This window comes from Lethenteron reissneri, chromosome 9 (assembly GCF_015708825.2).
Source record: "Lethenteron reissneri isolate LAM-NWPU_2019-01 chromosome 9, ASM1570882v1, whole genome shotgun sequence".
NCBI classification, from domain to species: Eukaryota; Metazoa; Chordata; class Hyperoartia; order Petromyzontiformes; family Petromyzontidae; genus Lethenteron; species Lethenteron reissneri.
Window position 1 is genome coordinate 6,208,175 of NC_083787.1, and position 13,636 is coordinate 6,221,810.

The 13,636-nt window shown below is 48.1% G+C and overlaps 1 protein-coding gene across 3 annotated transcripts in view; it reads right to left on the reverse strand.

Moving 5' to 3' along the window:
* The window catches only part of LOC133340479 (uncharacterized), a 41,696-nt gene that overhangs the window by 27,540 nt on the left and 520 nt on the right, over positions 1-13,636 (reverse strand). The window contains exons 2-4 of one of the 3 annotated variants that reach the window (XM_061548758.1): positions 13,468-13,545; positions 12,372-12,479; positions 1,405-1,583 (exon numbers count right to left, since the gene is read on the reverse strand). In XM_061548758.1, the coding sequence (XP_061404742.1) occupies positions 1,405-1,583; positions 12,372-12,479; positions 13,468-13,531 (351 nt within the window). In that variant the 5' untranslated portion in view covers positions 13,532-13,545. Of the gene's footprint in view, positions 1-1,404; positions 1,584-12,371; positions 12,631-13,467; positions 13,546-13,636 lie in introns of those variants that run through there. The other 2 variants (XM_061548757.1, XM_061548759.1) reach the window with 2 other exon arrangements.

A 13,636-nucleotide genomic window follows, 5' to 3' on the forward strand; every position in this document is an offset into this window, starting at 1 on the left:
CGCTGCCTGCGTCCACCAACCCGCACCGAGCGGTCAAATAGCTCCAATGGCTCACAGGGCATGGTGGGGGGGCCTTGCCATCCAGCAGTGGACAGAAAAGAAGGGAACTGTTCCATAGCAAGGTGACCCGTGTTGTTATTTTACTCTGCGCGCTGCAACGGGGACTAATGAATCCGCGAGAGAATGAATGATGATGAATTGTGTTCATGCTCTCGGTGTGCAAATATTCGATATGCGAGGTTGCAGTAAAACGGACTTTGGATGTATTACCATTATTTTAACGGTAAAAATTTAGTAAAATAATAAGTAAACACTGAGATCACTCAATAAAAAATAAATTGTCGATCTCCGGTACTATGTAAATCGTAACATTGTTTCTTCACTAAGTTATTATAACTACGTCAGTTTTTTTTTATATTGTACAGTATAAAACATAATATGAATTTCCAATACGAATGGTCAGTTATGAAGTGTTAAGAGTATGCAAGAGGAAGTTACGAAGGTTGGGAGCGCATCCTCATCGTACTGTTACAAGTTATTCATTATACGAAGTTTCAATATACGAGCGTAGCTCCAGCAACGCATCTACTCGTCTATCGATACATGACTGCACAGTGTATGCTGTTACAGGGCACCACGGTGGCGAGATGTTAACTACTTCACTCGGTATACGGGAGGTCGTGGGTTTGATCCCGACCCTGACACCTGCAGTATATTTGAAGTTTGGGTGTTCTCTCGTGGTCGTGTGGATTTTTCTCCGTGCCCTCTGGTTTTCCCCTCCACGTGTATTTGTCTGATATACAATTGCACGTGATAAGCCACTTAGTTGAGCTATTATTTGTGGCCAGGCCGCTTCTGAAAAAGAGTTATATAGCTCAGTGGGCCTTACCTGGTAAAAGAAAAGAAAAATTGCATACATCTTCTTGGTTCTTTCGGTAAAGTCACGTAGACGGGAAATAATAAAATAATGAAAATAAAACATAATAAAATAATTCTCACGACGTTTCGGACACAACGCAAGCAGCCGTCCTCAGGTGAAGACCAGGTCTGTCTCCCCGACAGACCTGAGGACGGCTGCTTGCGTTGTGGCCGAAACGTCGTGAGAATTATTTTATTACATTTTATTATTATTATTTTATTATTTCCCTTCTACGTAACTTTACCGAAAGAACCAAGAAGATGAATCCCTGCAGTCCCGAAAGCTTTAAATAGAAATTGCATACATGTGTGGCAACGAGAGACGCGGGTTCGCTGCCGTTTCAGTGCACCGAATGGCCACCTGAATTCTTCTTCTTGGTTCTTTCGGTAAAGTCACGTAGAAGGGAAGTAATAAAATAATAACAATAAAACATAATACAATAATTCTCACGACGTTTCGGCCACAACGCAAGCAGCCGTCCTCACCTGCATTCTGTCGAGGAGCGTGGCGGCTGCCGACCAGGCCACGATGGAGCCATCGTTGGAGGAGGACAAGAGCAACTTGGCCTCGTGCCAGAAGACGAAGTGGGTGACCCAGCCCTGGTGCTCCGAGCTCGTCAAGAGCAGCCGCCCCGTCTCGCTCTCCCACCACTTGATCACGCCGTCTGCAGGAGGAGATGATGCGTGCGTGCGCGTGTGAGTGGGGAGCGGTGGTGTAGCGCAACTGCGCAACGAACCCGGCGACACTGGTGTTGTTGACCGCTCACGGTCAACAACACCAGTGACGATTATCTGAACCGGTCCTGGGCCTGCTCCCCTAGGTCGACTCAGCCTCAAATGAGTACCTGTAAACATCGCCACTGGGAAGACAAAGGCGGCTGGGCGCGATGCTGGCCACCAACCCCTTCCTGTGCTGTGCCGGCCTTCATAGGTGCTCACTAACAGCACTTGCCCCAACAGTTTTTTAAGGCTATACGAGTGATCTTTGCATTTGAAGACAAATCAATAATAATGATGGTTTTTTTCAACACAAACGTATTTTCGTGTACAGTAATCCAGTGGCATTAATTTAGTTTAACAAGCGTGACTGCTGATGAGACCCAGAAGGTTGAAACCAGGACAGGGTTTGCTTGCTTAAACAATTTAAAACTAAGCTTAATATTAGTGTAGTAAGTTCGAGGAGACGATGTCGAAGTTGAGGCACACTCTGTTTATTAACCCAGGGACAGGCACAATAGTTGAAGGGGTATCGGCCCCTTTCACCCGTACTATGGGAAACCCACCCTAGTACTAAGCCCTCTGTCCTATTCCCCAGTCCTCCTCTACTGGGCTACGGGAGGCTGACTGATCTGGCCCTGGCAAGCACAGATCTCGGCACCAGCTAACCAGCCTTGCCCTGATAAGGGCAGCGGTCTGGAAGCTTTTGGGCCGCGCCGCTGGCTTACCCGGCTCGGCCCTTATAAGGACGGCGAGACCGGGGAGTCCCAGGGCCTAATCTCCGAGTCTTGGATCTTCACTGGTCAGCTTCGTGTCGAACTGCCTCGAGCTCTTTGGGTCTCCACCTTTTATAGGGATCACCTCCGAGGGCTGGGGGCGTGGGCAATAACGGATGCGGACGTCGGTGTGACCACCCGTGTATGTGAGTGCCGACACCCCTGTGTTTGTTGTCCGCCGTTTCTCCCGTAATAATCCCTACATCAGTATTAAATGCTGATTGATACTAATGGTCGGAAAAGCCAACAAGTCGATGGACTAAAACGTATTTGCAATTAGATGTGGAAACATTGAATGAAGTTCTGCTGATATGTTATATTCAAGTTGTGCTGTTGGAATCACGTCGTGAAGTGAAGAGAAATCCATTCAGAACCGTGTTGCCTAACTGCACCATGGAACTAATGGGATAAGTGTGACCGAAGGTACAATGATCGTGTAGAGCAGACAATGGTGGAGATAATACTGGTAGGAACCACCTGGTTCCACCAGCCCACAGGGGATTATTGTGTTCGTCCGTCGTGCCTCCAAAAATGGGAGGGGTGGGGCTGGGTGGAGAAGGGAGGGTGGGGAGGGGCTGGGTGGGGAGGGTGGGGAGGGGCTAGGTGGGGAGGGGCTGGGTGGGGAGGGTGGGGCTGGGTGAGAGGTGGGTGGGATGGGGCTGGGTGGGGAGGGGCTGGTCACCCCGTGGTGCCCTTATAAAACTCAACGTTTAACCTACTCACGCCGGCTTGTGCCCGCCCTCACAGTCGGCCATATTTGCGGAATACATCACGCCGCCATTGACCCTGGCCATTGACCGAGCAACCCAACGTTCCTACCAGCTCCCTCCGCAGGAATGTGTTTGAGTTACATCCTCGCTCGGGAACTGATGAGAGGGAAAAGAAGAACCATCCTGTGCCGGAGATTGGGGCTGAGAACTTGACTCCACGGAACTACTTATGTAGTAATTTCATGACCCACATTTTAAAGACATTTTAATACATTTCAATACAAAAACATGTTATCATGAATATCATTGGTCGCGAAAGCTTACATGTTAAATCAAACTCTTTTTTTGTTATTATCAGAGCTGGACTAAGTCAAATTAAGTAATACAAATGTTTAGATTGATTTGATGATATTTTGTAGTTATTCGTGATGGGGTTGAGACAACGACCTTCATCCACTTGAACACGTTGTGGTACAAACCTACATAGAACAAATCCCGGTTCTTTGCAATTCCCATGCTGTGCTTTATTTTAGCCCTTTGAGCCACGCTGCCACAAAATTTAGTGTGCGTTATCTGTTTAATGTTCATGATTCATTTATTCCGGAAAGCCTCAATAATCCCTACGACTCTTTTAAAGGAGGGACCTACATAAGGATATTCTGTTCATTACTTTTTTTCTCATGGGAGGAAATTAGAAAAGCTACGCATACGAGGGGATACAATTCAAAGTCTCCCACACAGATGGGTAAAGTGGAACGGCTTTGTGAACCCGTCCGATACCTGGCAGTTCGGTGGGCTTCGGAGTTTCGCAAATCCACACAATCCACGCTCACCGCTAAAGCGCTGAATTGCCAATGCTGGCTACCATGCCCCTTAAAATTGGAGTGAATGCCGTATTCGGGGCATTATGTGAAAAGCCGTAGTGAGTAAATATGTAATGCGGGCGTAAATGGGCGGGGCGGATATGACGATCCGAGAGGGAGGAGTCAGGGTGATGTGGGGGAGAAGTTATAGCGGGGAGACAGGAAGCTATCTGGGGAGTCGGGGGAGTGAAGGGTGGTGAACACGTTGGGTGGTCGCCGTGCCTCAGCCTGGTGGCTGAGGGGCTCATGACGGTGCCAGCCAGCGGGGTGGAAGAGAGAATGGAGGATTGAGGTTGGAGATGGCGAGGTAGCCATAGAGGCCACGAAGGGCTAACTTGGGAGGTGGCGAGATCGCCACGCACGGAGGAACAGGGAGCAGCGATGGAGCTGCTGTGGGGGCAGCCGGAGGGCTGCACCAAGAGCCTGCAGCGGAGCTGCAGGAGCGTGGAAGGCTACGGGAGCGAAGGCAGATGTGGGGCTGCCAGGGAGAGAGTCTCAGGAGGAGTGCCGTGTGGGAAGGAGAACGCGAACCCCAAATAAAGGACACGAAGACAGAAAGAAGTGTCTAAGTCATTTTATTACACTGGAGTCAGAAGTGAAACGGCATCTCAAAACAACTGAGAGAAAGAAGAAAAAAAAAGAATATTCCTGCTACATCATCCGACGACGACGACCTTCCTCAGACGGTGGACCTGCCTGCGATGGAAGAGGAGATCCGTTCTGGAACGAGTACGGGTCCGGGTGAGCAAGGTGTCGCCGCGTCGGTGGACCTGTCAGCCGGAGGACGCCAACTTACGATGGAGACAGATGGCGATGCAGATGGGGACCTTGAAAATCGTGCTGGCGCAACTGTGTGAGTTCACCACGCCGAGGACGACGTCGGGGAGGCCCGGTGGTGATCCGCAGGCCTCTGCCTTTCCTGCGCTGCCAGCGCCATTGCCACGTGGCACGAAGACGCCATCTTGGGCGTGGCAGGGGAGAAACGGCGGGAAGCCGCCATCTTGTCTTCACCGCGGCGGGAGGACGCCGCCATCTTCGACATCGCGGCGGAGAGGCAGCCTTGCGCTGCCATCTGGAGGTGCCGCGGGGTGAGCAGCCTGCTGTGAGCTGCTGGTTTTCGAGGGGGTGCTGCGAGGAGAAGACGCCGATGCTGCAGCTGCTGGGGCGGGAGCTTCCCGTCCTGGCTCGGGTGCGTGACAACGGAGCCGTCAAGTCGCCGAACGAGTTCTGCGAGGCGTCTCAAGTTGCCACCCTGCCGTCCTCTTCTTGCTGCAGCCCCGGGCGAGTCATAACGATACGCACCCGGCCTTAACACACACCTCACTCATCTTTCGAGGGCCGGGGGGCTATTTTGGTTTTCTCTTATGACTCGATTGTGCGGAGCGCGGTTCGGACTGTGTGTATATGTGTGTAATAACGATGAACGCGCTATCTGCTTGTTGCTTGGTGTCAATATAAGTGTGTGCGTGTGTTGAGAATGGACGGAGAGTCTGCTGTATTTGCTGAGTGTCAAATTGTGTGTGTGCGCTGCTGCGTGGAGTTGTTATCTTGATGGTGAAGTTAATTATTAACTTGGGAGCGTCGGGTATCTTGCGCTGTATTATTTGTGGGTTACCTTGTGTGATGGGCTTAATTGAAAAAAAATATATATTTTTTTTTGGTGTATTGTGCTGCGAGGTGCTGTGTGCGATGCGATTGTTGCAAGAGAGAGAATAATTGTGTTGTTGCTGCAAAGTTACGACAGGATTAATGGTGTGTTGGTTGCCTGCAGATCTGCTTGCTATTGTGTTTAAATGTACGCGTGTGATCGCAATATGCTGATTGTATGTGCTGTTATACTGTTCTGTATGGTTATGGGGTGCGATGCAGTGGTTGATTATTGGAATTGAGATTGTTATTATATTGTGCGTACCTGTTGGAAATTGGTAACAAATTCGAGGGGGACCCAAATATTTGGTTGTATGGTTGTTGTGCACACGAGATTGCGTGTATATTATAGAGGGGGACCATAAAATTTGGTTGTATGGTTGTTGTGCACACGAGATTGCGTGTATATTATAGAGGGGGACCATAAAATTTGGTTGTATGGGTGTTGTGCACACGAGATTGCGTGTATATTATAGGGGTAATTGAGCTTTTTGAGAATGAGGGTGCGCGATGACGCCGTTGTGGGTGGCTTAGATGTTAATGCTAATGGGATCGTAAATTGGCGCCAAGTGGCGTCGCGTATTCGGTTGATCGCATGCAACCACGAGTTGCTTGGCGAGTTGGGTTGTGTAACTAATGTGGTTGGTAAAATATTGGTTAAAAATTCCACGATATGACAGCTGTGCGCAGCAAGCTGGGGCTGTGCGTCTATCGTTGGTGGGGTTGTTATAACGTGACGGGGGATGCGTCTTGTGACCCCCAGCTAAGGGAAGCTGGGGTGCACGAATGGAGAAAACTGGCCACGTGTTCGCACGTTGGGCCGCCATTTTGCGCGCACGCGGGGTATGGCGACGATGCGCTTTGCGGAAAGGGCCGCCATTTTGAGTGCGCGCGAGAGATTGCGCGAACGCGCTGGGCGAAGGGGGACGCCATTTTTGAGCGCGCGGGAAAAACCGGGGTGGGGCAAATATTCCATCTGTTATGCCTGCCATTGTTGATTGGGTGATGCACGAGTTGTGGTCACTTCGGCCTATGGCTGATGGCTGACCTGACAGCCCGGAGGCGAAACCTCCGTGGTATGTCTTAAACTAATGGGCCATGTGCTCATATGGCTCGGGGAGTCATGGTTCAGTTGTGCGGTGGCAGACTGAACCTGGTGTGCCGGGGGCTCACGGGATCTGGGTTAGGGTGTTATTGTCTCTATAAGAGAACATTGCCCCGTGGGGGGAGTACAGGGGGTCTGGCATTGCTGGGGGATGAACCTTCCCTGGGCTATAAAGCATCGGACTATACGAGGCTGGTGTGTGTCCATCTCTGATGGGATAGTAAGGGAGGAGCGTGGCCGAGTTGCTGCTCATCCCCGAAATTGCACTAGCTGAGAGTATGGTCAGTGGATGTTGCTGTGGGTTGACGACCACGGTGGGGGTTAGGGCGAGTTAAACGTTACCACTGGGGAGCGTGGCTCTCTCCACACGAGGGTGTGCGATTAGGCGTTTTGTTGGGTTGCTGAGAGTGACCGTGGGTACATGCTGTGTACGTGCGATGTCTGTGCTGGTCCTCAAGGGAGGACTGCTGGTGGGTAAGAGCAGAAAATTTTGTTGTTGTTGTTGACGTGTAAATAATATTGTTGTTAAAATGTAAATAATGGGGCATCCATTGCGTTATTTTGGGTATTTATGGGGAGTTTTTTTTTAAGCGGGCTGGATTTACATCATCTCCACTACCCTGGGGCCGGGTGGCTGTCGTGTACGACATGCGGATGTGCGTTGTTGTGCTGTGCCTCAGGGGATTGGATTCTCCTTCTCGTCACAGATTCTTCAGCTCCCGTCGCACTGGGTGTTACCTGGTGTGCTAGCTGGATGAGGACTTGAAGGAGCAATTGAGCGCCGTTCGTCATTCTGCTCTACCACTTGCTCTTTGACGTTGGACTTGAGCCGAGCGGATGGAACTGCAACATGGACACGCACTAAAACATCACATTCTGGGTTGTGCGCGTTGGCCGTTCTTGCGTGTCAGTTGCCGTTGTTGTTCATTGTGCCATTCTTATTCTTGTTGTTGTTGCGCGGAGGACAGGCCGGTGTTCTGTTCCAGTTCCTGATACCTCCCCTTTCGTTGCTTGTGTTGTTGTTGTTATAATCTCCGTTGTGTCTGGGGGACTCCTGATTGTGATGCCTTCGCCCGCATTATTTTGTTCTGTTTCAGCCGAGGACGGCTGGGATTTTCTCTACGGGGGAGGGTAGTGTAATGCGGGCGTAAATGGGCGGGGCGGATATGACGATCCGAGAGGGAGGAGTCAGGGTGATGTGGGGGAGAAGTTATAGCGGGGAGACAGGAAGCTATCTGGGGAGTCGGGGGAGTGAAGGGTGGTGAACACGTTGGGTGGTCGCCGTGCCTCAGCCTGGTGGCTGAGGGGCTCATGACGGTGCCAGCCAGCGGGGTGGAAGAGAGAATGGAGGATTGAGGTTGGAGATGGCGAGGTAGCCATAGAGGCCACGAAGGGCTAACTTGGGAGGTGGCGAGATCGCCACGCACGGAGGAACAGGGAGCAGCGATGGAGCTGCTGTGGGGGCAGCCGGAGGGCTGCACCAAGAGCCTGCAGCGGAGCTGCAGGAGCGTGGAAGGCTACGGGAGCGAAGGCAGATGTGGGGTTGCCAGGGAGAGAGTCTCAGGAGGAGTGCCGTGTGGGAAGGAGAACGCGAACCCCAAATAAAGGACACGAAGACAGAAAGAAGTGTCTAAGTCATTTTATTACAAATACATAATCAAACAATTAAATACACAATAAAGGAGTGAATGAGAAGACAAGTGAATGATTTTACTGCACAACATTACGCATATCGGACAGTGTAAGGAATTGGCCATACATTCCGTGCTAGACCCAGGTGAAGTCTAGAGGCTCAGCGAGGCTTTCCTGATCAAGTAAAATATGTATTACATGTAGAAACATTATCTCTTTATGCCAATACTGACAAGAGAAAATTGCATGTAGATGTAAAAACCATAGTATGGAAATGTCTGTCACAACAAAAATCCGCTTGCCTTGCTTTGTTGTCTATGTTACTCTGCGTGCCTTGCTTATCACAGCGTTTTGGAAATTTGCAACGGAGATTATTAGTGCCAGGGACTCATTAGTGCAAATGGAGGCTTTTATTTGTGAGCATGAGGATCATTTGAGGCTCAGCTCAAAAATCTCTCCAGACACATAGTTAGCCAGCAAATGATTATCGTGGCGATGTTTTCCTCATCGGCATTTTCTCTATGAACGCAGGGATTACTTAAACAGCAAGCTGCCTTAGGCGCCTTTTAATTGGCATTATGTTAGATGGTTGTTATTTGCCTTAATTAGCACCTCCGATTAGCACGGTTGGCTACGTACGGTGCGAAAGAAGTTCATCATGCATAAATAATTGGAGCCGAGGAGGCAGTGTTAACAATAACAATGACAAGGGTGCTGCTTTGCATTGATACAGTACTCCATTACTATGTGCGAATTACCCAGAATGCATTTAATCTCATCGGATCTTGGAAGATAATCAGGGATGAGTATTGCTTGGATGAGCGCTCACCATGCATACAATAGGTGTTATTGGCTGCTGCGGGGCTACGTGAGCAAATGCAATGTTGTACTCTACTATGCCCCCCACATTTCCACATCTGCACTGACCATTGTGGTGCAGTATAGTCAAATAACCCCCACAACCGACATGTCATGGGAAGGATCTCATCCAGCAGTAGATTGATGAAAGGGCTGTATATGTACATATATTATTTCGGATGAAAAAATAAACACATACAGGGTGAATTTTGATGATTGTGTTGCAGTCGAAACGTCGTGAGAATTGTATTGTTTTATATTTGTATTATTTTATCATTTCCCTTCTACGTGACTTTACCGAAAGAACAAAGAATATACATACAGGGTGCTTCAAAAACATGTTAACACTTATATGGGACGCTCGTTTTTAATGTAAAAATAACGGATACACTGCAGCATGATAACAAATGAAATGTTAATCGCTTCAAAAAGTCAAAGAGTCTCCCACTTGTTCGCCATCATTGTCAACACGTGCCTGAAATCTTCTCCAGGTGGTCTCCAGAGCCCGAAGGCACATTTCTGTGGTGTTGTTGCAAATTCTCCCAAGTGTTAATATTTTTTTGAAGCACCCAGTATATAGATGTAGTGACATCGCGGATGTCACTGATGAATGCCGGCTCTAGCGAGGCACGGCGTGCGATGTACCGTCATCGCGGACACCCCGTAGGTGGGTGTAGTACCAGCCCTAGAGGGGGCTCGGTGAGTGCTGGGATAGTGCTCAGTTGCACTACGCGTGGCGTGCAGTGCTGACCCCTACAGGAGGGAGTGTGGGAGTGTCAGCCTTGGGATGAGGTTATCCTCGGCCAGGGGTGGGGAACCTTTTTTCTGCCAAGGGTCATTTGGATATTTATAATATAATTTCCGGGCCAAACAAAATTATCAACTTAAAAATTAGCCCGTTATATTTGGTCAAACATTTCATTAACTCACCCCTAATGCGATGGTTGGAACTGCTTCTCTTTGGTGAGGCGTTTGATGTTAGCTGGTATTGATGATGTTACTACTCGCAATTGCTTTTCCAGGTTTGCTCCTAGCTTTATTGAATTTCGAGTCCTGCCTGCGGTTGCCTTGGCAGGGCCAGACGAAATGATTTCGCGGGCCTTATACGGCCCGCGTGCCGGACGTTCCCCACCCCTGCCCTAGGCCAGGAGACTCTGGTTGACCCTGGAAGGCACGTGACAAGTAAGATCGACACAGGGGCCCCAGGCGGGGGCGAGGGGGTGGTCACGTGTCAGGGTGAGATCCTACGGGAAGGGTCGAGAAACGACAAGAGGTTTCTGGAAGGTGGTCGTGGCCACGGGCGGGGGCAAGCCACGACCCGGGAGCATATAAACCGGGACCCCACAGGGACCGGGGTTCTGCGTTGCTGTTGTCATCCGAAGATCTACGATCTACGTCCGAGAAGAAGTCACCAACACGTGGACGAGGACCCGAACCAGGGTCCTGTCCGTTGTAGCTACTCCCAGTAGCGAGCGTAGTAGGCCTGGTGGTCCACCACCCTAGGTTATCTGGTGAAGGGGTAGTAACCCCTTTGTGTTAATGTGTTGGTGTTAATAAATGTGTTGCCTCCAAAGAGTACGTCTGCGACCCAGTTGAATCCACTATAACTAATCCACTACATATACACCAATAAAATCGTTAGATACAAATGTCAGCTATGCCCAAGGGCATCGTTACCCGAGCACAAAGATGTTTCAGAAAATCTAATGGAATTCGTAATCATTCGGAGAAAATGGAAATTTACGGCAGTAAGTTAATCAATTTCAGATGATGTATAAAAAAAAACTAGGGCCTTTCCATTGACACACACTGGCCCGTACGCTGTCTGAACACATCTTAATGTATAAAGAACTACAGACCTTCGAAAATAGTTGCCTTCTGTCTTGTCTATCATTCCTTAGCGATTGTGAGATGCACTTTGCACGAACGACAGACGATGCTACATATTAAACTAAACGTTGCTATCGTATATTAATCATCAACGTTAAGTACCATTACGTGTGTCTACACGTGCTATTGACACGAGTTCCCTCCCCCTCTTCTGACATTTATCTACCTTCTCTGTTTAAGATACTGTGCAGTATTGTCAAATCCCATTGTGCCAAGACTCAAACAACGAGACTTACCCTTGCAGAATTTTTTTTGGCAATGCTGCTGCGTTATTAATAGTGTAGTAATAATAATAGCACAATTAACTAAAAACAACTCAATACACTCTTCAGCAACACTGCGTTAAAATAAACGACATTTGTTCGTGCATGAAATAAGTGACAAATCTTGACTTAAGACCCAAAGAATATCAATAAGTGACAAGTTCAGTTTTCAGAATTACAAGGAAAATTACTGAATATAAAGAAAAATGGATGTAAATAAATTATTCTTGTTTGCTCAAAGAAAACCACAAGATCATAAAATGGCACTCCATGACCTATCAGCCACATACCTAAACGTATTATTGGTTCTTTCGGTAAAGTCATGTAGAAGGAAAATAATAAAAATAAAACAATAACATTCTCACGACGTTTTCGGTCGCGATTAATACACACACACACACACGTCACTTCAACCAGCTCATAAACATTAAATTGCCACCACAGCAGCCAACGATACCTGCCTGGCCTTTCTCCCACATCGTTAACATTGAAAATGGTTGCATTCATGTGACCTCTTAATTCATTTTACAATTCGCTTTAGAAAAAACCACATGGCATCGTCATTATCTGTGATGTATTTCCTTGCAGCAGTTTGGCCCATAGAGATGGCAAACAAACATGTTATCTTAAATTTCTGCAAAGCTAGATCCGGTTGCAGTCCACAAAGTAATAAAATGGACCATATAGCAAAAGGCTGCAGTCTGCTCTCACGTCAACAGGGCAATAGCACAACGACTCTCTCCTGAAGCTCTCTCATTGTGGCTAGCAGACCTCGACATGAGCATTTAGCCCCTGAACATACAACTGCTGCCATCTGCAAGAATCGTAATAATAATAATACGATTTTTAGGAAACACTGCAAAAAAAATATTTTGCGTGTTTCTTGTAAATTTCTTTACTTATTGCCACGTGTCTTTTTTTTTTGTTACATTGGCTGCCACATAGCTGGTTCTTAGCAGAGACAAATGTAAAGAAAGCGCAGCGCCGTTTACCCTGGTGGCCCGTGAGGATCTCCCGTCTGCAAGGATGGTATCCCAGGGCGGTGATCGCCCCTCTGTTGTGCGTGTCCCGCGACACGAAGTGAAGCTGCATGGCCATGGCTGAGAACACAAAGCTTTCGCTAAATCCATCTGTACGGATGTTGGGAAAATAAAAACATTACCGGTGATTTGTAAAAAAAAAAATTCGTTTATCTTTACAAATGTCACGGCTTTGCTTTTATTGAACTGCAGTGTTTGTGCACTGTGTTTATCTGAGATGTTAAACACTGCCTGGCTGGTAAGCTGTGCTGTAGTCAAGGCTACAGACGCCTTGGAGACGCATTTATTACCACGATTTGGGCTCACTCCCTACAGCAAATGTGAGCAGGCAAATGCCCCCTCTGAGCTCGGGGGCTCGGTTAGTGCATTGTGATGAAACAGGATCTTGTCGCGTGCCTGTGTGCTGTGTGCCAGCGGCGTCGCATGTGTAACCGAGTTGTACGTGTGCATGTATGTTGAACTTCTTTCGCACCGTATGTAGCCAACCCTGCAAATCGGAGGTGCGGGTTTGCTGCACCATGGTGCGTTCGTAACTCGTGCGTGTGCATTTCTCCATTGCCAATCACTCAGAATGTGTCCGATGTTGTCACATGTCAGATTCTGAGCAAGGGTTGATCCTGGGTAGTGTTTAAGGATGAGCGAATAGACTGTATCGCTACGGTGTGGGCAATGCAGCAACACGCATAATTGTTGTACTGTACTTGTAAGCTCACCGTATTCAGCAAACCGCATTGACCGGATCGGTGAAGTATGGTCGAATAACTCCCACGGGGAGGATCTCATCCAGAAGTGGATTGACAACCAGCTGTGCACGTCATTGTATTTATACCACGTGTTAGGAATTGGTTTCACTGAAACAAAGTTATGGCTCATTCATGGAAAATTTCCCATGCACTACGTTGTTCACAACTTAAAATCTATTGCTATCCAGTACGTGACAACTTCGTTATTGTGCTGTAATCTGGAGATAATCTGCCCGAGCCGATTTGGGAAATTATGTTTGTAATATTTGCGATTCTTCATGTGAGTTGTTTTAGTTAATATTTACTTAATATTTTTGCTTGTCTTTTGTGGCCCAGATCCCTTCTTGCAAATGAGACCCACCCTTGCATCTTGAGTTCTCAACCTAGATAAACAAAATAAACTTGAAAACTTTAATAACACCAAGTGTACAAAACTCCACGTTACTTATGTCTTATTAAAAGCAAACCCTCCAC